The sequence below is a fragment of the Bufo bufo genome, chromosome 7 (assembly GCF_905171765.1).
Source record: "Bufo bufo chromosome 7, aBufBuf1.1, whole genome shotgun sequence".
NCBI classification, from domain to species: Eukaryota; Metazoa; Chordata; class Amphibia; order Anura; family Bufonidae; genus Bufo; species Bufo bufo.
The window spans coordinates 49194262-49218558 of NC_053395.1; the positions used below are offsets into that span (position 1 = coordinate 49194262).

At 43.7% G+C, this 24297-nt stretch overlaps 1 protein-coding gene across 1 annotated transcript in view; it reads right to left on the reverse strand.

Annotated features, from left to right (window-relative positions):
* The window catches only part of TMC5 (transmembrane channel like 5), a 102897-nt gene that overhangs the window by 61260 nt on the left and 17340 nt on the right, over positions 1 to 24297 (reverse strand). The window contains exons 2-3 of the mRNA XM_040441199.1: positions 3796 to 3931; positions 1075 to 1259 (exon numbers count right to left, since the gene is read on the reverse strand). Coding sequence (XP_040297133.1) covers positions 1075 to 1259; positions 3796 to 3863 — 253 coding nt within the window. The 5' untranslated portion in view covers positions 3864 to 3931. The remainder of the gene's footprint in view (positions 1 to 1074; positions 1260 to 3795; positions 3932 to 24297) is intronic.

A 24297-nucleotide genomic window follows, 5' to 3' on the forward strand; every position in this document is an offset into this window, starting at 1 on the left:
CTGACCCAGTTAAGCCAGTACTCTCTGTTCTGCACTGATGAGGGGCAATTGCCCGACAACAGCTGCCTGCAGATGAGATACTGGCTTAATTATTATCCAAGTCGAACACTAACTTATAGGACAGCTGCCTCACATCTGGTGGCATCCAATGCACAGCTTGTTAAGAGCTGATTTTCATACCCAAAGCCCTATGTAATGCAAAGGGTATAATTCACAACAAAAACTGGTATGGTGTAGGTTAATTTTTATTTGCTCAGCATGTGGATGAGATTCATTGAAATTTGATCCACTTTGATGCCACTGTAATATGCTGCAGATTTTCTGGCCGCAAAATGCAGACGGAAAAAATTCACAAAGGGAGCCTGTCAGTAGAATCGTGCCACAGCCAGCAAAAAATAACAGGCTCCCTCGTTACAATGCTATATTTTAGGGTGCATTCACACAACCATATGTATTTTGCAGTCCACAAAACACGGATACCGTCTGTGTGATGTAATTTTTTAGGACGTCTTCCATGTACTTTCCGTTCTTCAAAAGACAGAACATGTCCTCTCCTTGGTTTCAAATGCAGGCCACGGACCCCTTGAAGTCAATGGGTCCACAATAAATGGGGATGTCACACAGACGGTGTCCGCATTTTGCAGAATACAACATATATACAGTTGTGTGAATGTACCCTATCTCTGAAATGTCGCAATGTTTCAGGGAAAACATGATTACAAACAAGTCAGGAACGGGAAAAGAGTCCAGTAGGTGGCTCATCACCGATATCTCCCAGCCCAGTTGGGATTCATCATTAGGTCATAGCTGTTTACAAGGGAACTAGTCAGGATTTCATGCTGCCCCATGAAACTTCTGACAGGTTCCTTTTACCATACAGTTTTCCATAGTTATTTCCGCATTTCATCCCTGCAGTTGAGGTGGGCTTTTGTGCTGCACCACAACACAGGTGGTCCAGTAGGTCCAGTAGGAAGCCACATTAGAAAACCATTGTGTAAACCCAAACGGCAAAATAATCTACAAACCAGAAATCATTGAAATCCCAGGAATCAGTAAGAAAGGTTTCGCACTTACAGCGCCCAATGTTGTATGATGCATCTACAGAAGGGGGGTATCGAGGTATCTCCATATCCAACTGTACATCGTTTGTTGGCCCCTGAGTCCTCCTCCAGTTTCTGGCTTGTACCGGATAACTGACATCATCATCATCATCTCCATATGGGTTGTTGTGGAGGGAGGATTGCTGCCTGAAGGAAGGCCTGTTCATGGATCATAAAAATATGTTACAAAACCACAAACAATCAACTCTACATCTACAATCAACCCCTACTTTATGTCAACGGTAAAGGAGAGGATTAAGAAACGGCAGCCATTTTGTGTCGTTGCTGGGACACATGAGGTGACCTGTGTTGCTATGCAACAGCCACAGCTGCCAGCCTGTCTATTTTACATGTTAGTACACCACATGCATTTTTAAGGTAAATTTTTAAGAATATTTCCTTAAAAGGGGCTTTCCCACAGCACAGTCCCTTTTCGGAGGAGGACAGCCCCACTGCTGATTTTACACAGTCTATTCACAAATGTTTTTTTTATTTAGTTTTTGATGCAGTTTTGAGAGCCAAACACAGCAAAGGATACAACAGAGAAGGACTAAAAATCTTTACTTAAAGGGGTATTCCCATCTCATACAACGGGGGCATATTGCTAGTATATGCCCCCATGGTCCCCCCACTTCTGGGACCCGCATCTACATCGAGAAAGTATCCCTGGCTCGGCTATTTCCGTCGGCCCCATAGAAATTTATGGGTGCGGTGGCCGAGCAAGCGCGGTGCGTTCCTATTCACTTCTATGGGAAGAATGCTTGGCGGTGGCCGGACCACGGAAAACCCGGGGTCTTCTGGCCACTACCTTCCCCGCTCTGTTCTCAGTTCTCCTCTGGGACCCACACCTATAAGACAATATCCTAGCGATATGCCCCCATTGTGTGAGATGGGAATACCCCTTTAAAGGCTATGTACACCTTCAGAGGCATTTTTCATTTTGCTTAGGATTGCATTTTACTCATTTTTGGCTAAAAATCATTTTTTCAATTGGCCTTTATTAAAAATATTGAGCTGTTCTGTCGCATACAGTTAACTGGTTTTCTAGCTGTGTGACTGGTACTTTCACTGTGTGTGAAAAAACCTTATCTCTAAACTACTAAAAGGCGTACATGGCCTTTATTATCAAACATTTCGCATCCATTTCTGACATTGACTAAAGAAAACTGCATAAAAAACTTCATGTATGAATAAAGCTTTAAAGGGGTTGTGCAGGGTCATAATATTTATCACCAAATCTCAGGATAGGTCATCAATATCAGATCGGTGGGAGCTCAAGTCTCGGCACCCCGGTCGATCAGCTGTTTGAAGGGGTTGCAGCGTCTTCTTCAATATTTACCTGCTGCCGTCTCCCTTGTAGCCACGGTGCAGTGTAATTACAGCTTCCCCTTCTATTCAAGTGAACAGGACAAGCGGTTGTAATAACACTGCACTGCCAGTACAAGGGAGATGGCGCTCAGGTAAACTCTGAAGAACAAGAAGCAGCAATGGCACGACAGCGGCGATCCCTTCAAACAGCTCATCAGCGGGGGTGCCGGGAGTCAGATCCCTAACCATATGATATTGATGACCTATCCTGAGGATAAGCCATCAATATTATACCACTAAAAGTTTAAAACTTATCCCCTATCCAAAGGGGTTAGGGCCACAAAATGCGGTCCTTGGTCCCATTGAAGTCAATAGGTCCACACAAGAAAAGCAGATGGCACAATGAGCGTATATATTTATTTTGCGGATTAGCGGTTAGCAGACCCACAAAGCAGATGCCGTCGTGTGCATGAGGCCTTAGCGGATAACTAGCTGATGAATGGCGTGCAGCATACATGCTCAGCCACTCCTTTTGGATTGGAGAACAGGACAACCATTCTCTGGATCAGTGAGGTTCCCAGCAATCAGATCCCAACCAATCTGGATAGTGGGTCGTCCCGTTCCCCTATCTGAATGCATGCTGTCACTCCATTCATTCTCTATGGGATTGCCAAAGATGGCAGAGTAGAGTGGTCAGCACAGAGAAAGACTGGAGTGGCGGTGCCCCTGCTCGACTTTTTGATTCATCATGAGAAGGAACAGGATCGGTGGGGGTTCGAGTAGATGGAAACCCACTGATCACCTAGTTATCCCTTATCCATAGCATAGGGGATAACTTTTAAACTTGGCATAACCTCTGAGACATTGATGGCATGTCACTAGAATATTCCATCAGATAGGTGCAGGTCTTATGTCTGGGGCCTGCTTCTATCTCCCGAACAGGCCCCCTAAAGTGAAGGGAGAGCATCCGTTTATGCGTGGCCACTCCTGTTCACCGCTATGGGAGCTCCGAAAATAGCCAAGCACTAACTTGGATCTTTCCAGTATTCTCATAGTAGTGAATGAAGAGGCGACCGTGCGTGCGCAGTGCACTCTATATTCACCACTATGGGACTTCTGAGAATAGCCAAGCTTCATGCACTCCATTTATAGTACCACCCACCTTCCAAAAAATACTGACAGCTCAATTGGCTTCATAGGAAATTACAACAAGTAAGTGTGGAAAATTAGATTGTGTGGCTTCTTGAGCACAGGAGCTGGTTTGTAGGACGACAACCTCTATATGGCACTGCAGAATATGGTTAGGCTTGATAAGCAGCTAAAAGTATAACAACTAATATAAAGAATAAAACTGAATCCGATGTTTTATCAAACATTGCTGCCATACCCTCGGTCAATCTCGAGAGTCTCTGAGTCATGATAAGCAGAGTTGTAGACCCCATCATTGTACGCCATGATGCCCCCCTTTTAATCTTCTCCTCTTTCTGATCTCAGCTTCTTAGAACATTCTCTTCCATGTTACCCTACAAAAAAAAGACACATTTTATAGCGGTTGTCCAGGATTTTCAAACATTTTAGCAAAGGAATGTGATAAAATAAAAAATAAAAAAATTATACTCACTTGCTAATCTCTAGTGGTCCTCACAGGTCTTCCTCTTGTCCCGCATTGATGACATGCTGTACACGCACATGTGACGGCTGCAGCCAATCACTTGCCTCCTTGGTATTGTGCTGTACATGTGAATATGACTGCTGAGGCCAGTAACTGGCTGCAGTGCTCACATGTATGACAGCATGTCATCATTGCAGGACAAGTGAAAGCCCAGCGGGGATCTCCAGAGCAGCAGCCCTGGCACGGCAGGGGAACAAGGGTGTATAAGTTATTTTTTACCTTAACACACCCTCTGCTGTTATTATTATTATTATTTTTTATTCTGAACCATTTTAAGCAAAAATGGATCGACATCATTCTTAGGTGGTGTCATATTCAGGCCTTATGCACATGACCATATGTTTGGTTTGCGTCCGATCCACTTTTTTTTTTTTTTACGGATCCAATGCGGACCCATTCATTTCTATGGGACCGCCAAAAATACGGACAGCAAGAGGATGTCCTCAGTGTGCTGGGCATATTATAGAACAAGTCCTATTTCCGTTTTTAGAACATGTCCGTTTTGCAGACAAGAAGAGGCATTTCTAGCATGGGGACTGTGAAAACGACGGACTGCATGCACAGCTTGCGGATCTGTGATTTGCGGGCCGCAAAAAGGAAATGGTCTTGTAGAGGACATAGGCTAGTTTCACACTTGCGGTAGGGAACTGTACAGAACAGCCTGCTGGAGTTCTCCGGATCCGGCACTGCCAGATACTACCGCCTTCCATAATAAGGTCTGGCAGAGGTCTGGCCGCTACCCAGCAAATATGCTGAGAATCATCTGGACAAAAACCGCGGCACACTGGAACACCCAGCTGCAGGTGTGAAAGAAGCCTTACCCAGCGAAGTGGCACGCACAAGATTCCTCAGATATCTTAGCAGCATTATCATGAAATGCCATAAATTGTGTAAAGTCATGAAATGTTAGAATAAGCTGCAATCTCTGATAAGTGCGGCTTGAAGTTGCAGAGTTGATAACAAATACCTGGAGATCTGTGACGCTCTAAGAATTGTGACATCAATTACAGGTCAATAGGGAATTGCTTGCATAGCGTAACGTATCTTCTACCCTGCGACGACAGACACAGAATGTTTTCAAGTAGCTTGTAGTCAAAGTCTGATTAACCGCAGACTGTGTCCAAGAATGGGAAAGAGCTATATAGAAGATAAAGATAACTCCGCTGCCATGTCAGTGCGATCATTCTGAACTGTGTCTGACGAAAGTAAGCCTAAGAGGATCTGGTTACGGTGTATTAGGCGTATTTCTGGTGCAGATTGCGGCACAAAGGTTATTTGTGCCGCAAACTGCAACTTTTTCCCCCTCATGCCAGGTCTAAAAAAGTGGACGTGGAAGGGGACGGCCTGTCTCATTCATCATTTTGTACACCTGTTTTAGGCATAGAAAATGGTCTAAATGTAAGTCAGCGAGGAAGCTAGTTTACATTTAGACTGGCGCTGGCCGATGCCTCTTCATATATTCGGTGGACCGCCAGCTATAGGGGTTATTAAGACCGGCATCAAACACCAGTCTTAATAAATGACCCCCATAAGCCTTATACTGTAAGATCACCATTTTGATGATTTCTGAGTTGTAACTTGACTAAGCAGACTCTCTGTTCTGTAGCGTCATTGTGTGAATTACCTCTGTGCTGTGATTGTTATCTGCATGGATCAACATCACTGTATTTATTATCACTGTGTTCATTATCCCTGTACTGTGACATCACTGTGTTTATTATCCCTGTGCTGTGACATCACTGTGTTCATTATCCCTGTACTGTGACATCACTGTGTTTATTATCCCTGTACTGTGACATCACTGTGTTCATTATCCCTGTACTGTGACATCACTGTGTTCATTATCCCTGTACTGTGACATCACTGTGTTCATTATCCCTGTACTGTGACATCACTGTGTTCATTATCCCTGTACTGTGACATCACTGTGTTCATTATCCCTGTACTGTGACATCACTGTGTTCATTATCCCTGTACTGTGACATCACTGTGTTCATTATCCCTGTACTGTGACATCACTGTGTTCATTATCCCTGTACTGTGACATCACTGTGTTCATTATCCCTGTACTGTGACATCACTGTGTTCATTATCCCTGTACTGTGACATCACTGTGTTCATTATCCCTGTACTGTGACATCACTGTGTTCATTATCCCTGTACTGTGACATCACTGTGTTCATTATCCCTGTACTGTGACATCACTGTGTTCATTATCCCTGTACTGTGACATCACTGTGTTCATTATCCCTGTACTGTGACATCACTGTGTTCATTATCCCTGTACTGTGACATCACTGTGTTCATTATCCCTGTACTGTGACATCACTGTGTTTATTATCCCTGTACTGTGACATCACTGTGTTCATTATCCCTGTACTGTGACATCACTGTGTTCATTATCCCTGTGCTGTGACATCAGTGTGTTTATTATCCCTGTGCTGTGACATCACTGTGTTTATTATCCCTGTGCTGTGACATCACTGTGTTTATTATCCCTGTGCTGTGACATCACTGTGTTTATTATCCCTGTAGTGTGACATCACTGTTTATTATCCCTGTACTGTGACATCACTGTGTTTATTATCCCTGTACTGTGACATCACTGTGTTTATTATCCCTGTACTGTGACATCACTGTGTTTATTATCCCTGTACTGTGACATCACTGTGTTCATTATCCCTGTACTGTGACATCACTGTGTTTATTATCCCTGTACTGTGACATCACAGTACAGGGATAATAAACATCCCTGTACTATTTACTATGCCCGTACTGTGACACTGTGTTTATTATTTTTGTACTGTGATATCACTGTGTTTATTAGAATAAATAAGAAGGGGCACTCCCTAGTGTGACACCACCCAAAAAGATAGGTGACCCTCTGCGATTACAATCTCCTTACAGGCGAGTGTTGTGCAAGCCGGTACAAAACAAAGTTCCTCTAAAGCTAGAGGATACCTGGGCTGCTGTGCTTAACGCCAGGCATGTCCATAAGAGGGCCGGAAAAGTATAGAAGAAAAGAAACCAATAAAGACAGCGGACCGCCATTGAAAAGTGTAGCGTGTCTATTGTTTGTTTTTGTTTTATTCATCAGTTTTAATAAACACCTTTGAATAGAAGTTCCTGGTGCGGCGTGAGATTCTTCTTGGTGTCCATCTGGTGACTCTGCATCACTGTGTTTATTATCCCTGTACTGTGACATCACTGTGTTTATTATCCCTGTACTGTGACATCACTGTTTATTATCCTGTACTGTGACATCACTATGTTTATTATCTCTGTACTGTGACATCACTGTGTTCATTATCCTGTACTGTGACATCACTGTGTTTATTATCCCTGTACTGTGACATCACTGTGTTTATTATCCCTGTACTGTGACATCACTGTGTTTATTATCCCTGTACTGTGACATCACTGTTTATTATCCCTGTAGTGTGACATCACAGTGTTTATCTCTGTAGTGTGACATCATAGTGTTTATCTCTGTACTGTGACATCATAGTGTGCATTATTTTTGTACTGTGACATCTCTGTGTTTATCTGCCTGCTGTGACATCACAGTGTTTATTATTGTTATACTGAGACATCACAGTGTTATATCACTTGTACTGTGCGATCACTGCATTATTTTTTTTTAAATCTCTTTTTATTATAACGAAATATACAATAGAATACAGGCTTCAATACATGTTTGACATTAGGTAAGCAACAAGTTAGATAGTACAGTTACGCCTAGGCATGAAAATCAACAATGAGACAAGGATATAATCAGTGTTATCGTACTCTAGGGATTAAGTCATAATGGTACATATTGCTCCCACGTATAATAGTAACAGTGTACTCTAATAGAAATAACAATAGTCATTTTGTTAAATAGGGCAGAGTTCTCTCCTGCATAACGGAAACGTAACGGATCCGTTTTGCAGGCCATAGACTTCTATTATGACTGAATGAATAACGGAATGCCTCTAAAGGCATTCCGTTATTCATTCCGTCATAGAACTGCGTTATGGTCAGTGGTAACGGAATCCATAACGCAATTCAGCTTATACCAGTAAACGAAGCGTGAACGAATTTCAAAATATGAAATTCGCTCATCTCTAACAATAATAGCCAGGTTTAGGTGGCCAAACCACATAAGACCGTGCAGTATTGCTGGTAAAGCAAATGTGTGTATATACAGTAGAAACTGTCCCTGCACACTGTCCTATCCCTTGCAGAGTAAGGGTCCATTCACACGTCCGTATGTGTTTTGCGGATTCGCAAAACACAGACACCGGCAATGTGCGATCCGCCAGCACTCTCACAGAAAATGCCTTTTCTTGTCCGCAATTGCGGACAAGAATAGGACATGTTCTATATTTTTGCGGAACAGAACTGACGATCCGGAAGTGCAGATCAGCAAATGCGGATGCGGACAGCACATTCCGGCCCCATTGAAAATGAATGGGTCCGCACCTGTTCCGCAAAATTGCGGAATGGATACGGACCCATTTTGCGGACGTGTGAATGGACCCTAAATTGAATACCCTCTTGTTACACATTTTTAGTAAATCCAAGTTTTTGCAAAATCACTGTGAAAAGGCTGCAGCCTTAGGCCTCTTGCACACGAACGATCCGGATTAGTTCCGGATGCCTTTTAAGAAAACTTGCACCATTGAGCAAGCAATTGCAGTCAGTTTTGTCTGCGATTGCGTTCAGTGGTTCAGTTTTTTTCGCATGGGTGAAATGTGCATTGATGCGTTTTTCACGCGCGTGATAAAAAACTGAATGTTTATAAACAACATCTCCTAGCAACCATCAGTGAAAAACGCATCGCATCCGCACTTGCTTGCGGATCCGATGCGTTTTTCACGCAGCCCTATTCACTTCTATTTGGCCAGCGTTGCGTGAAAAACGCAGAATATAGAACATGCTGCAATTTTTACGCAACGCACAAGTGATGCGCGAAAACCAACGCTCCTGTACACAGACCCACTGAATTGAATGGGTCCGGATTCAGTGCGGGCGCAATGCGTTCGCATCAAGCATTGCACCCGCATTGAAATCACGCTCGTGTGAAAAGGGCCTTAGGGTACATTCACAGTTGCAGTTCAAAATCGGGTCTTCTGTTAGCCTGTTCTGGCATAAATGTCAGCTGTTGGCCAGACAAAAAGCACCATATGCAGCGGTATTTGTCCGTCTGAAACCCGGCCGGATCACCACCAGACCCCATTATAGTCCATGGGAATCCAGCGGTGAACTGTCGAATCTGACAATGTCGGATCCGGTGACCTCTGGAAGGCTTCTCTTGGCCCAAAACGCCTGCTTGATCCCCTGCCCCATATGTGTATATACTTTTACAAAAACTGCCGTTAAATCACAACTCATCCACAATGTGTGAATATGGCCTGAGCCTATATTCAAACTTTAAAAAAAATTTATGTCAAATTGAAATTGTTGTGCATTACTTTTGGTAAAAACAAAATATCATGATGGCTATAGTTGGAATTGATGAAGACTGATGCAGAATTGGGCCCAGAATGGGATCTGAAATGAACAAGACACATACCAAAAAAGGATCCTTCAGGCTGACTTTACCTGTTCTGTTTTTGTTAAGTCTTCTTGCTGCTTTTTAAAAAAAAAAATGCCACACAAAAAAGGAGCAAATTTGCAAAACTACAGCTTTAGGTCACAATTTTGAGGGGGGGGGGGGGGGGGGAAGGAGGGCACACGTGTGAATTCAGCCTCATCAGTTTTGTTACCTTGTACCAAATGTTTCCAGTTGGCAAATCCTCAAAACCTGACCCGTTAGATTGCCATGAGGACTGGGTTTAGGATAAGTTGTACTTGACATAAAACAGACAACCATTCAAGAACAAGGGAAGGACAAGCAACAAGTTTTGCTCTGCCACATTCCAGGAAATGCATGCCCTGTCTGAGCGGTTATCTACCAGGAAGAAGTAAAATTCTTATTTGTATTGATTAGTATCTTGGCTACAAAGTTAGAACAAGTTATTCATGCCTGTAGTCACAACGTCATGCCAAGTAACTGTCCTGCCAAAGTGCTATTTACTCAGTCCGTGCTCGACTTTGTCATATAGGTTGATGGTGGATAACCATGTTGAGTCTTTCATCGTGGAGGAGACTGTAGAGGAACAGGTTTCATTAATAAAACTTCTGTCCATTTGTCATTTTAGCGTAACTAGTCCGTTGATGAAAATGTTGTACATTTTACAGAATATGCTCCATCTTCTCCAAACTGGCATGTGCATATACTGAAACAGACACATACTATATAGTGGGGCACACAATCCAGTTTCTGCTGCCATTAGGTTCTGATAAGGAGGTGCCAACCCTCGTACACCATGAAAAGTTTGTATTATGAAGGTAACTTTTTTTAATTCTAAAGCTGAATACTAGAGTTCCTCTCCTACTTCAGATACCCCCCTGCTGATCAGGGAAACCTCCAGTGTAATACGTGGACAAGGCAAGAGAGAGGCGCTCTTTTTCAGTGACTCTCTGCTCTGAGAAATACAAAAGAATAATGAACTGGTAACTCCCTCTATGATACTTCTATGCTCTAAAAGGGTATCTGGAAAATGGTTGTCCTGATTAAACAACCCCTTTACATTAATTCACCTTTATTAGACTCACTCCCAGTTTTAGGCATTAAAAAAGTTGCAAGATCCTGAAATCCAAAATATTGTTACTAGGGTGTTTTTGCACCATCCTTGACACTAATGGTGGGGCCAGGCTGGGGCATTGGGCCCAACTAATTTACTTACTTTTACACCTGAAAACAGGCATAAAAGAGGATAAAAAAAACTACTCCAGTCAAGGGCTGTTCTTAATTCAGGTGCACGGAGTGCCAGCGGTGAGCCTAATTTATGATGCTGTTCTTTGTAAAGGACCCCCATTGACTTCCCTAGTCCCAGCCCAGGTTGCTCTTATTGGTGTTTGGGTTGTTTCATCAAAGTATAGTTTGCTGAGGCACTTTTCTTTAAAGTGCTTTATGGGCTGGATTTTTATGGAATGCCAGATAGGTGCTGGTAGTGGGATTTGCCATTCCCTCCCCATTACAGTACACCACTTTGATGATTAAGAACTATCAAGTTTGAAATGTGTAGACTAACCCTACTTATGGTATGTGAATTTTTTTAAATGGACTTTATTAAATTGTGTGCTGGACTTGTGGCTGAGGGGTTGAGCAGGATCTTTTTTGCATGTTTTCCACACTACTTTCCTTAACCCAGGGCAACCGAGGTGTAGCGGCTGGGCTCATTTCAGGGGAAAAATACAGGGCTAAAAACCTCATTCAGTGTCAAAGCCTAAAAGCTGCATGACCTGGTGGCTGCCTAATCTCCCGTGTTTTGCTGAGTGCATAGGTGAGGAAAACAGCTATTTAGTTAGCGCCCAGACGAGCAGGTGCTTTATTCTGTTAATTTCATGTGGACTGGCCAAAGTGAATGTTGAACTTTGATACCTCGGCTGTTTTAGAAGACAGTAAACCTTGTTTAGGACTTTTAAACTGCTTAAGCCTTCAAAGTCTCTCATTGCCAACACTGCCTACACGTACAGATCTCAACACTATGGGCCAGATTCATCATTAGCTCAAGTCAAAATAATGGAGTGAAAAAGTCGCAAATTTTTGCGCAATTGCTAAAACTGCGCAAAAATTTGCGACTTTTATTGGCTCTGCGCTATGCTCGCCAGTTTTCTGAAAGTGGGCGTGTTTTCTTACGTAAATGAATCTCTAGACAGATTTACGATTGCGACAATTTAAAAAGTTGCAAAAAATTGCGCAGTTTCACTCCAGTGAGGACCATGCTTATCTCATGCGACTTTTTCGTAAAGACGCGCGACTTTTGTAAAGCCGCTTACTGAAGGATAAACTGCTATCGTCAAAACACATTTATCACAGTATTAAAGGACCATTAATAAATCTGACTTAGCCAAAAGTGACTTTGGACATACGTAAAAGTAGAGTAAGATGTAAGTGTAATGATAAATCTGGCCCTATGTATTACTGTACAACAGCCACTGCTTGTAGTCTGCTTTCCACTATGGTCATAAATGACGTCCCATGCAGAGGATTCCTATCCTATGACATACATATCTCTTATTAATCACATGGACAAAAGTTGTACTGTATATAGAGCGGTATATACAGTGACGCAAAAAGTAAAACAATGTGAGCTTTGTCTCCACTGTGTGGTATGGTACCAGGATGTGCTCCACAAAAAGGCAGAAATATGACCCAAAGTGTGTGATAACATTTAATACTGGATGCTGAATTGCCACATTCTCCTTCATTCTCCTATCACTTCCTTTTGGCAATGACACTATAGCATGTTGCGACGGTTAAATTTACCTGAATCTGTATTATTTCTGTCATCTCAAACTAAAGGAAAGATTTTTTTTACTAGAGGCACATAAGATGACAGGTTTCAAACATCGAGAGAGAGGTTTAAATTATTCACAGTAAGACAAAAATGTTCATTTTGGTAAATAACTGAAGCCCCTGTGAAACATTTATTCTACATTCCACATTGATTGAGTCTACATTGTGATGTTCCTCAGTTACACAGTTAATATGGTTGAAAAAAGACACAAGTCCAACCAAGGGATAGGTGGGGATATGAATTTTAGAAAAGGGGATCGAAACCCACACTTCTACACATTTTCATAAACATTAATGCTATTTAACTTTAGGGAAATCTAAGCCCTTTTTAAAACTGTTCCTGTTGTGACCACGTCCTGTGGTGGACTATTCTTCAGATTTACACTAAAGAAGCCTTGACGCTTCTGGAGACTGAATGTTGTCTTCTCCAGTCGGAGGCAGTTCTCCCTTGTCTTTTGAGGGCATTTTACATGGAACTGCCACTACCGGCACTGATTGGAGAGTGTCACATCCCTTTCATAGGGGGAATGGTGAAAGCCAGTTGACATTCATAAATGTTCAGGAGGAAAAACAGAGGAACGGCACAATGCAGACCAATAAAAAAAAGGTGCCGTTTTAGCTCTTACCTCTCTGTTTGCCAAGTAAATAAAAGACGTGCTTAAAATGATATTCAGAGATCAAAGTAAACATTTGATGAGCCCTATGGAACCTGGGCAGCAGTCAAGATATGGGGAATTATTATTGCACATATGAATTGTGGGCTGTATGGTATTCACAAGCGTCAAAGTCGATGTGCTATAAATAAGACCTGTAATCTATTAACTTGTCTTATCCTTCTCAGAAGTAGTTTTGCAATAGGTCTTTTATGTGACAGTTCTTTTGCTCACACACTATTACGGTATGCCATTTTAATTGAAACACCAAAAGAAAACAAAAAATATACACTCCCCTCATGAATCCTCCTGTCCTTCTTGTTCTGATGCTTACTGGGTCCCCTCTGGTCTTCGTGGTCCTGTCTCGACACACAGGAAATGCCCACTCAGCCAATGAATGGCTGAGGAGAGCCACCACTGCGGCCAGTGATTGGTCTGGCCGGCATTTCCTGTGTGCCAAGGCGGGACCAGGAAGTAGAGACAAGCAGAGATCCGGTAAGCGTTGGAACGAGATGCGAGTAAAGCTTTTGTTATTTTCTTTCTTTTACCAAGTCTAAGGGGGCCATTTATTAACCTGAAATACACTTATATTAGGCGTATTTCAGGTGCAGACTGTAGCGCAATCTGCGACTTCTCCCCACTCGTGCCAGGTATAACAAAGTGGATGTGGTGTTGGCAGGGAGGGCCGGCAGGCCAGTCTCATTCACCATTTTCTACGCTTGGTTTAGTTGTAGAAAATGGTCTACACGTAAGACAGCTCGGAAGCCTCTTCATAACTTCAACAATTCACCGCCAGTGATGAGGCTTTATTAAGACCAGCGTCTAAAACCTAAATCCCAGTACAAACATCCTCTATCACCAACTACTTATGGTACAGGTTGATATAAATTGAAATTTTTTCTATGGGTTACAACACATGAACCTATCATAACCCAATCACAAAAGGGACATTTACATTGACTTGTAGCTGTGCCACCATTAAAAGTTACGTTAATATAATTCAACATAAAAAACTAGTAACTTTTTTCTGTTACAAAAATGATCCAATTGATATTCTCGTTATTTTTTTATAATGGTGCCACCTTGTGTTTAATTTGTATAGTAATGTGCACGTCTTCCTACTGAGATGGTGACAGATGCTCAGTTCCATCCTTCAACTGTCACTGGCCATGTCTACTGTTAAAAGCTGTGACATTTACAAGGAGCCAGCTGATGCAAAAAGAACATGCCCCCTGAGCTATCAGCCTGAAGAAGATCTTGGAGGGTGTGCACGTCTCCCTACTGAAGTGGTGACAGATGCTCAGTTCCATCCTTCAACTGTCACTGGCCATGTCTACTGTTAAGAGCTGTGACAGGTACAGGGAGACAGCTGAAGCAAAAAGAACATGCCCCCTGAAAAAGGACACACAACCCGAGCAGCCAGCCTGAAGAAGACCTAGGAGGGCAACTGGAGCACTAAATGGGAAGATCTCTGTATCCATGTGAGGTACAGAGCTTGTTCTAGCTTTCTTAGAGATTGACATACTGTATGAATCATTTTCAAGTTTCCATCAATCATGGCATAACCACTTTAAAGATTGCCATGTCTACTAAAATACATACCTCCCGGATTTCAGCAGCTGTCCCATGGCCCAGGGTATGTCCTGCTTTCAACTGTCTCTGCATTGTAAAGACGCAGAGACAGGTGAGTGCAATGGTAAAGAAGCTCCCTGCTCCTCCATGCACCGGCCAGTGCTCTGCCCAGCATGTGCAAGACGGTCACCTCATCTCGCCTGCTGGTGATCATTCCCTGGCCTGTGCGCTTCTGTTTTCAGTTCAGCAAGCGCGATGATGTCACGTCATCATGTCCGCTGGGGAGAGCAGGATGAGCTCAATTCACCAGAGCAAAAACCCCCACTGCCATCCACCCTTTATGGCAAAATCGTGTGGCTATTGGTTGCCATAGGTGCAAATTTATTATTTTTTTTTTTCGGAGGGTGGTACTGGACCGTGTGGACTTCTCATATATGTACAGTATCTTAATTGAACTAATGAGTGATGTGTGTTAATGTCCCTTCAAAGGTCCTTTCAAAATACTTAAATGCACAGAAATTTGTGTGTTTTCCGCCAAAACAACCCATTCAATAGATTTTCCATTTTGCAAATTTCTGCAACAAATCTGCTGCTGTTTGTAAATCCCTAAAACATTTCATGTAATCAGCCATAACCAACTAGAGCTCAGCGTAATAGGGCAGCTTATTTTCATCGATTATTGGCTTATGTATGAATGCATCGCTGGAATCCTAAATTGCTACTTACGCTTATAATACAGTATTCGTGAAGTGACGGCTTTACCTAATGTAATGGATGAGGTCTGTCAGGGCGGAAGCTCCTGTTGTTCAGTAAGGCAAGAACTCACCGCACAGGATTTCCAACCTAATCTATTAGTCACAATTACAACAAATATAAAAAAAAAATTCTGATGGGTTTTATTTGTTTTTCTAATTAACAAAAGAGTGATTTTTTTTTCATTTATAGTACTTTTTATTACAACTATTTTCTTACTGGCTAAATGTTAGTGTCACATTTGCCAATATACAGCAATGTATAGAAAAATAACACAGTAGGGGCGGCTGAACAACCCGCAGTTTATTTGATCTGGTGAAAAGTCCTCTTTAAGGCCGAATGCACACGGCCGTGTTCCGTGGCCGAGAGCGGTCCGTGGTATGCCGGGCTGGATTCCTGTTCAGAGCAGGAGCGCACGGCGTCATTGTTGCTATGATCTATACGAGTGTATTACTGTACAGCAGCGGCGGCATAAAGCGCACGGCGTCATAGCAACCAATGACGCCGTGCGCTCCTGCTCTGAACAGGAATCCAGCCCGGCATACCACGGACCGCTCTCGGCCACGGAACACGGCCGTGTGCATTCGGCCTAAAGGATAGGATTTGCCCCCACTGTCCGATAGTGATCCCACCACAGGGACCCGCACCTTCTAAACAAAGCCCCGAAAGTGTTGGAGGGCGCACTGCGCATGTGCAACCACCCTCCATTCATTTCTATGGCTCACAGCTATTTCTGTCGGGCCCATAGAAGTGAATAGGAGCAGTGGCTGGCATGCGCGGTGCGCTCCCATTCGCTTCTATGGGGTGAGCGCTTGGTGGTGGCCGGACCGGAGTCCTCCAGCCACCACTTTGCCCACTCCGTTCTCAATATACGGTAGCTGTGGGTCCCAGCGGACCTATCAGACAATCCTAGCGATATGCCCCCATTGTCTCAGATGAGAATACCTGTTAAAGATGCCTTTCATTCGCAGCTCTGCTGTGGTACCATCACTGCAAATGTGTAGTTACCATGACATGTCATCAGTAAGGGCTCTTGCACATCGCTGTAGCCATTTTTGCTGTCCGCAAAATTGCGAATGCGCAAAACACGGATACAGGCAACGTACGTCCCGGCACGTAATGTGGACAAAAATAGGACATGTTCTATTTTTTGCAGGTGCTGCGGAACAGACATACGGATCGGACAGCACAAAAATACTGCCGTGTGAATGGGGCCATACAACTCCTGCCTCAAAGGAATAGTCTGTATATTATATGAAACTAAAGCATGTTCACCCATAAGTGACACACAACTGAACTGGAAGGGTCTGTCACTAGTTTATGCAGTCCTTAAAGAGCTCGGTGCTCATGTTCGTTGTTTTTTTAAACTATGGTTCAGAATATGAAAAAATATTTTGCAGCGCTCACCCACGTTAGGTACTTCCGAAGCACGGACACGGCCGTAGTACAACTTGCAAACAAAATGGATAAAGTCTAGTTTCTTTAAAATGTTGTTTTCTTTATTTCAAACTGTAAAATCCATAAGCAGAATACAGTATATTGTACACTGTATTCTGCTTATGGATTTTACCGCTTGAAATAAAGAAAACGACATTTTAAAGAAGCTGGACTTTATCCATTTTGTTTGCAAAATATGGTTCAGAATAGATTAGAAAACGTACACAATTTTACACATATATATGTATATATGCTAACTGTGCATTGCTCTGTGGCAGCAGTACGTACACATTGGTATGGTAGGTATGAACATGGAGAATTCACCAATTTATGGGGTGAACATGAAAAAAAAATATTGTAGCATCATTCATCATATTTTTTCTTAATAACCTACTGCAGGCTTATATTCGTCCTCTCCTGCTTCTTCTCCAGTGCACTCCCAGTCAGAGCATTTAGGAAAGAAATGTAAGATACCCCGTTGCAGGAATGTTCTCGAGGGGGAGAAGGTCTGCTAACCATGCCATTTGAGAGACCTATACTTCTATATATTCTATAAGTTCAAATAAACTATTCTAAAAGTTAAAATAAATTGTTGTAGAGCTCCATGTTTGTACCTTATATGCTGCATTGTAACCCTCAGTTCAGACCTGAGTGTTTTACAGCGCGTTCCTACGCGCTGTAAAACGCTCATCAAGGAGAAACCAATGCTTCCCTATGGGAATGGTTCTCACCTGGGCGTTTTACAGCACGTACGATCGCGCTGTAAAACGCCCGACGCTCAAACAAGTACATGAGCGTTTTTTTTGGGCGTTTGTCGCGCGTTCCCGTACATAGACTTTCGGGAACGCGCGACAATGTGTGTTCACTTGTCTCTGTATGCGCGCTTGTAAACGCCCGTACAATCGCGCATACAGAGCGCTCCTTTCAGAACGCTCTGGTGTGAACCCAGCCTCAAACAGTTAAAGGGGTTGTTTCATAAAGGCAAATGCCTATTAGGGCATATGGACATCATAGAGGACGGTCCTCTGCTTGGTACTCCCTTCTATAAGCCAGAACTGAGAATGGCTCTGTAGGAGAAGTTCCCATCCTGGTGGACTTCAGCTGTCCTTGTCTTACATGGATGGCCGTTCATCTGAATGCCTGCCAAGTAAGGCTAGCTCTACACGACGACATTTGACGCGCAACATTTTGTCACATCAATGTCGCGCGACAATTTTTATAATGGTAGTCTATGGTGTCGCACTGCGTCATGCTGCAACTGCGACGCGACAGTTGCAAAAAAACTATTCGAGATGGATTTTTCTGCGACTGTCAGGTCGCAGTATGACGCATGTTGCATTGCGACACCATAGACTACCATTATAAAAATTGTCGCACGACATTGGTGCAGTGTAGTTGTGCCCCATTTGTCGCGCGCCAAGTATCGTCGTGTAGACCTAGCCTAATGCTACATTTGATTGCCTGGCGGCTACATCTTACTGGGGTTATCTCCAATGCAACAACCCCTTTAAATTCTTTAGAAGCTAGCATTTCTGCTTCATGACACACCAAAGGCCTCTTATACACGAGCGTGACGGATTCGGTCTGCATGCGTTCAGGGAAACTTGCACCATTTTGCAAGCAAGTTCAGTCAGTTTTGTCTGCGATTGCGTTCAGTTGTTCATTTTTTTCCGCGCGAGTGCAATGTGTTTTGATGCGTTTTTCACGCGCGTGATAAAAAACTGAAGGTTTACAAAAAACATCTCCTAGCAATCATCAATGAAAAACGCATCGCATCCGCACTTCTTTCTGGATGCAATGCGTTTTTCACTGAAGCCCCATTCACTTCTATGGGGCCAGGGCTGCGTGAAAAACGTAGAATATAGAACATGCTAAGTTTTTCACGCAACGCAGAACTGGTGCGTGAAAAAAAAATGCCTGTGTACACAGACCTATTGAAATGAATGGGTCAGGAATCAGTGCGGGTGCTATGCGTTCACGTCACGCATTGCACCCGCGCGGAAGACTCGCTCGTGTGAAAGGGACCTAAGAAGCTCATCTAATGCAGGTGTCCATTGAAAGCCTCTTTACAAATGACTTGAGCTCAATTTCAGGGATTTGGAGAACTTTCCAAGATGCAATAAGCACAACATTGCAATGCTTGGTGAATAGTTCTGTAATTTACATTGTGGTCAGCTGTGAAATATTGATCTGTACTTTTTGTTCTGGAAAGCGGCAATGGACGTTTTCTATTATCCTGCCATACAGAAACAGTCCTCCGGTGAAGAAAGAGCAGCAGGAGATGCAAGTGTTGACCACACGAGGACCATGGATGCATAGACATACATACCTTCATACACCATGGTCATGGAAAACATACCTCCCAACTTTTTGGATGGTCAAAGAGGGACACTTATGGTTCATTGTGTTAAAGTCAATTTTTCCTGCATATTTATACACTTTAATAGCTTTCTTAGCGCACAATAGTGCAAAAATGATCTGGATAGAGAAATTTTTAACATCCAAATTGCATCAAATAATAAAGTAATATACAAGATGGGCTCTAATATACATATAGGAACCAGACAAACACTTTCTGGATCAATATTGTAATTGTAAAATTTCACTTCTATCCCTCAGATCAAAAAGAGTAGTTGTGGCGAGAGACAAAAATGGAGAGAGGCGCTCATAGGGTGGTGGGTATCGATAATGCGGTTTAGAGAAATGGATGGAGTATGCTCACCTTTTGGTGTTGTGCGTGTGTGCGCACAACGTCCGTAGGGGCAGGTCCACAGAGAGAGGGGGGGGGGGGTCGGTGTCGCCAGTACCCGTTCGGTCCCTTTGGATGGTTTTGCCAAAAACTCCTAGGGACTGTGGAGGAAGTAGTGGGTGGTGTGTGTGCTGGCACACGGTAGGGTACTTCTTTGGCGCACAAAAGACGACCTCAATTGGGGAACGTATGGTTTAATAGCTGTTTATTGTGCAGTAGACATTCAGATCAGTAGACATTCAGATCAAAAAGAGGGACATTTAAAGGGGTTGTCCCGTCTCAGACAATGGGGGCATATCACTAGGAGCTGAGAACGGAACCCCGAAAGTTACGGAGGGCGCACTGAGCATGCGCAGCTGCCCTCCATTTATTTATATGGGGCCACCGAAAATAGCCGAGCACTGGCACAGCTATTTCCGTCTGCCCCATAGAAATGAATGGGATCGGTGGCCGCGCAAGTGCGGTGCATTCCCATTCACTTGTATGGGGAAAGAGCTTGGCGGTGGCCGTACCCTGGGAAACCTGGGGTCCTCCAGTCACCATTCTCCATGCTCCGTTCTAGGCGAAGGTGCGCGTCCCAGAGGTGGGACACGCACCTATGAGACAATGGGGCCATATCCTAGTGATATGCCCCCATTGTCTGTGATGGGAATACCCCTTTAAGGAGAAAAGAGGGACTTGGATCAAAAATAGAGACTGTCCCTCCAAAAGAGGGACACTTGGGAGGTCAGAAGCTGGCATGCATGTGCTTCACTATAGCCAGTACACCCAGAGAAACTACAGTATAGGAAAGGGTTGAGATGCAATGCCAGGTACAGCCGCTGGGCAAGGGTGGTACTGCTTCCTGGAAAAAAACACCTTCTAAACAAGTACAACCCATCGGACAACCTAAAGGTCGCCTATTTCTAAACATAAGGCTTATTTCTGTAACTTTATGTTCGTCACAAGAATGCTAATGAACTGAGAGGGATGCAGGAGTTCTCGTGCTTGTAAAGCTGCTCCAGCCATTGTTTGCTCAGACAAACATAACCTTTATCTGGTAACAATGTACTCAAGTCGTATCTACAAATGAAATGCTGTTGTGTAGCAGATGACATGAACGAGGATCCCTAGGAATATGTAGAAATACCCATAGAGATAACAGGCATGTTATACATTACACTGAGGGGTGTTCACCACTGATAAAGGAAGAACCTTGTGATAACCATGCTTCCTGCAGAATGGGACTGATGAATGAGAATAACCAGGGGTGACCTATTACCATTCATCCATACACGCCCTGGCATACTAGCACCACAGACATTTTTTAGCCTATTATGAAGAATAATTTAGACCCATGAAAGGATCACCGCGGGTCCAGATCTAGATATCCTCACTGTTCAGCCATCCATACATTTCCCCAGCAGTAGATAGCAGACCAATTAATGGTTGACCATGTAATACATGGACGTGACGGACCCGACAGCGTGAGACACATTCATGGTCAGCATCTCTATGCTTTGGATCATAGAGGAGTCCTGAGCAGGGAATCCCCTCAATAGGCCATAAACAAGGGTTGACATTGGCCTCTTTCACACTTGCGTTGTTGGGATCCGGCATGCACTTCCGTTGCCGGAGGTGCCTGCCGGATCCGGAAAAACGCAAGTGTACTGAAAGCATTTGAAGACGGAACCGTCTTCCAAATGCTTTCAGTGTTACTATGGCACCCAGGACGCTATTAAAGTCCTGGTTGCCATAGTAGGAGCGGGGAGCGGGGGAGCGGTATACTTACAGTCCGTGCGGCTCCCGGGGCGCTCCAGAATGACGTCAGAGCGCCCCATGCGCATGGATGACGTGATCACATGGATCACGTGATCCATGCGCTTGGGGCGCCCTGACGTCACTCTGGAGCGCCTGGGGAGCCGCACGGACGGTAAGTATACTGCTCCCCCGCTCCCCACTACACTTACCATGGCTGTCAGGACTTTAGCGTCCCGGCAGCCATGGTAACCACTCTGAAAAAGCTAAATGTCGGCTCCGGCAATGCGCCGAAACGACGGTTAGCTTAAGGCCGGATCCGGATCAATGCCTTCCAATGGGCATTAATTCCGGATCCGGCCTTGCGGCAAGTGTTCCGGATTTTTGGCCGGAGCAAAAAGCGCAGCATGCTGCGGTATTTTCTCCGGCCAACAAACGTTCCGTACCGGAACTGAAGACATCCTGATGCATCCTGAACGGATTACTCTCCATTCAGAATGCATTAGGATAATCCTGATCAGGATTCTTCCGGCATAGAGCCCCGACGACGGAACTCTATGCCGGAAGACAATAACGCAGGTGTGAAAGAGCCCAACTGAGAACACCCGCTTAAGAAAGACCTTGGACTTTGGTGGCCAGTATAAAAGGCAAAGTCTATATGGAATGTATAAGACACATATTTAGATAGAACAGGGATCAGCAACCTTCGGCACTCCAGCTGCTGTGAAACTACAACTCCCAGCATGCACAGTTACTCGGTTGTTCTTCTAACTCCCATAGAAGTGAAAGGAGGATTCTGGGAGTGGTAGTTTCAGAAGAGCTGGAGTGCGGGAGGTTGCTGATCCCCGACATAGAATATTGAGCCTGAAAATCTCAATACTAGCCAATATTCTACTTCATGTTTCGATTATCCTGTGTCACACTCTTCACAGACAAGTGAAGCAGCTGAGCTACAGGGGAGCTGTTATATCTGCCCCTATGTCCGCCTGTGTCTGAGACATGGAGAGGACATTGTTGTCACTGGTGGAATTCCCACCTTGACTAACAAAATACCTGGGGAACCAGTAAAACCTGCAGTAAAACCTGAGACATGCTATATACCTCATGCACAGGATCCCTAATATAGCACCCACAGCCTGCTATAGGCCCACAAGCTACATCCACGTCCCTGCAATCCTACAAGGAAGGGGCGGATTGGCCATAAACCCTACAAGGAATTTTCTCGGAGGTCCGCTGCCTAGGATGGCCACCCAAGCCCTCCTCACTCTCTCACTCACCTGACCAGCAGCCGCAGGTTCCCTCCTGAATTCAACTGTATCGACATCCTCAGGACAGCGATACAGTTGAATACTGTGGCACAGGTGGCAATATTTTGTGCTGCACTGTGATATTTGGTTCATCTGGGGTGGTATATTTCTCTGCACTAGGATATTGCTGACCCTGCCTACATATGTTGGCCACGCCTAATTATGTTGCCCCGTCTTCTAATTTTGACCACCTGCCTCATGGGGGCACTTTTTCCTTTTTTTCCAGGGCCACTTTTAGTTCCCAGTCCACCCCTGCTACAAAGTACTGATGGATGCATAGGACCGTATCCATTTTGCATTCCGCAAATCGCGGTTCTGTAAAATACGGATGCAGTCAGTGTGCACCCGGCACCCTTTTGCCGATCCCCATTGAAAAAAATGAGTATCCATGTCCGCCAAACGGACAAGAATAGGACATGTTCTATAATCTGCGGCTCAGCCGGACGGATGCGGACAGCACGCGGATGACATTCATGTCCTGTTCGCAATTTTTGCTGCCCTATATAAACGAATGGGTCCATGTGCGATCCACAAAAAACGGAGAATGGACGCAGACCTTCTAGTAATGATTTAGCCAGTCTGTGGAATATATTTCTATTGGGCCAGCTTCTACTTTGTAGGAAATCTAATAGACTCTGGACAATGAATCCTTCATTTCTCCTATGTAAAATCATGGCTGTAGCTCTTTATTGCTACGGAGGAAATATGATCTCATTTATTTATTTTGTTTTTGCATGTTGTTATAATTTAATGAGAAGTATCCCTTTCCGCAATTGTTTGCCACTAAAGCAGAAGAAAAGGATATAAATTATACATGCACTGGATCCAATGCCATGAAACAAGTTGCTTGTGGATGGTCGTGTATTAACAGGATACTAGAGGCTGGAAAACCGTGCAGAAAATGTAGGCATTATACCTAAAAGGGCGGATTATTTTTTTTACCTTTTTTTTTTACTAATATATTCCCAATAATCATGAGTGTGTAGTTTAGCCAGAAATTTTGTAGCTGTAGAGGTGAAACAGTAGCAGAAAAAAAGGAGCGCTACCAAATTTATAAAAATTGAAAAATTTATAAAAAGTGAAATATTAGCAAATAAAAGGGATAAGAATTTGGAGGGAATTCTTCATGCTTGAGGTGCACAATTAAAACTGCCCGACAGGGTGAATACACATGACGTGGTCATGTTGCTGTATTTTCAAATGGTTTGTGAACAATACTGCGCACACCGCGATGTATCATTTCAACATTTATAGGCCCTTAGCGCAGTGAGAATTTGGCAAATGCCTTGCTTTCTATAAAGGCGGTGGACAGTAAATAGAGAGATATAAAACACCCTACATACAGTGCATATTTTCAGTTGTTTTTTTTTTTCTTCTCAAAATGCTGCATACTCAAGGAGTGGTGTTTTTTTTCCCCCCATGCATTTTCCCATAGGCTTCACTATAGGACTGAAAAAAATGTATGTAAAAATGTATTAAAAAAACATTCCGACATGGCTATGCACTTATTTACTCTAATAAATGTGCCCCAGTGTCTCACTGGTGGACATTTCATGCTTTCACCTTCTCCAGTATCTTCGTGTCTTTGTGTAACCATAGAGATCTCATTGACTACAGCAA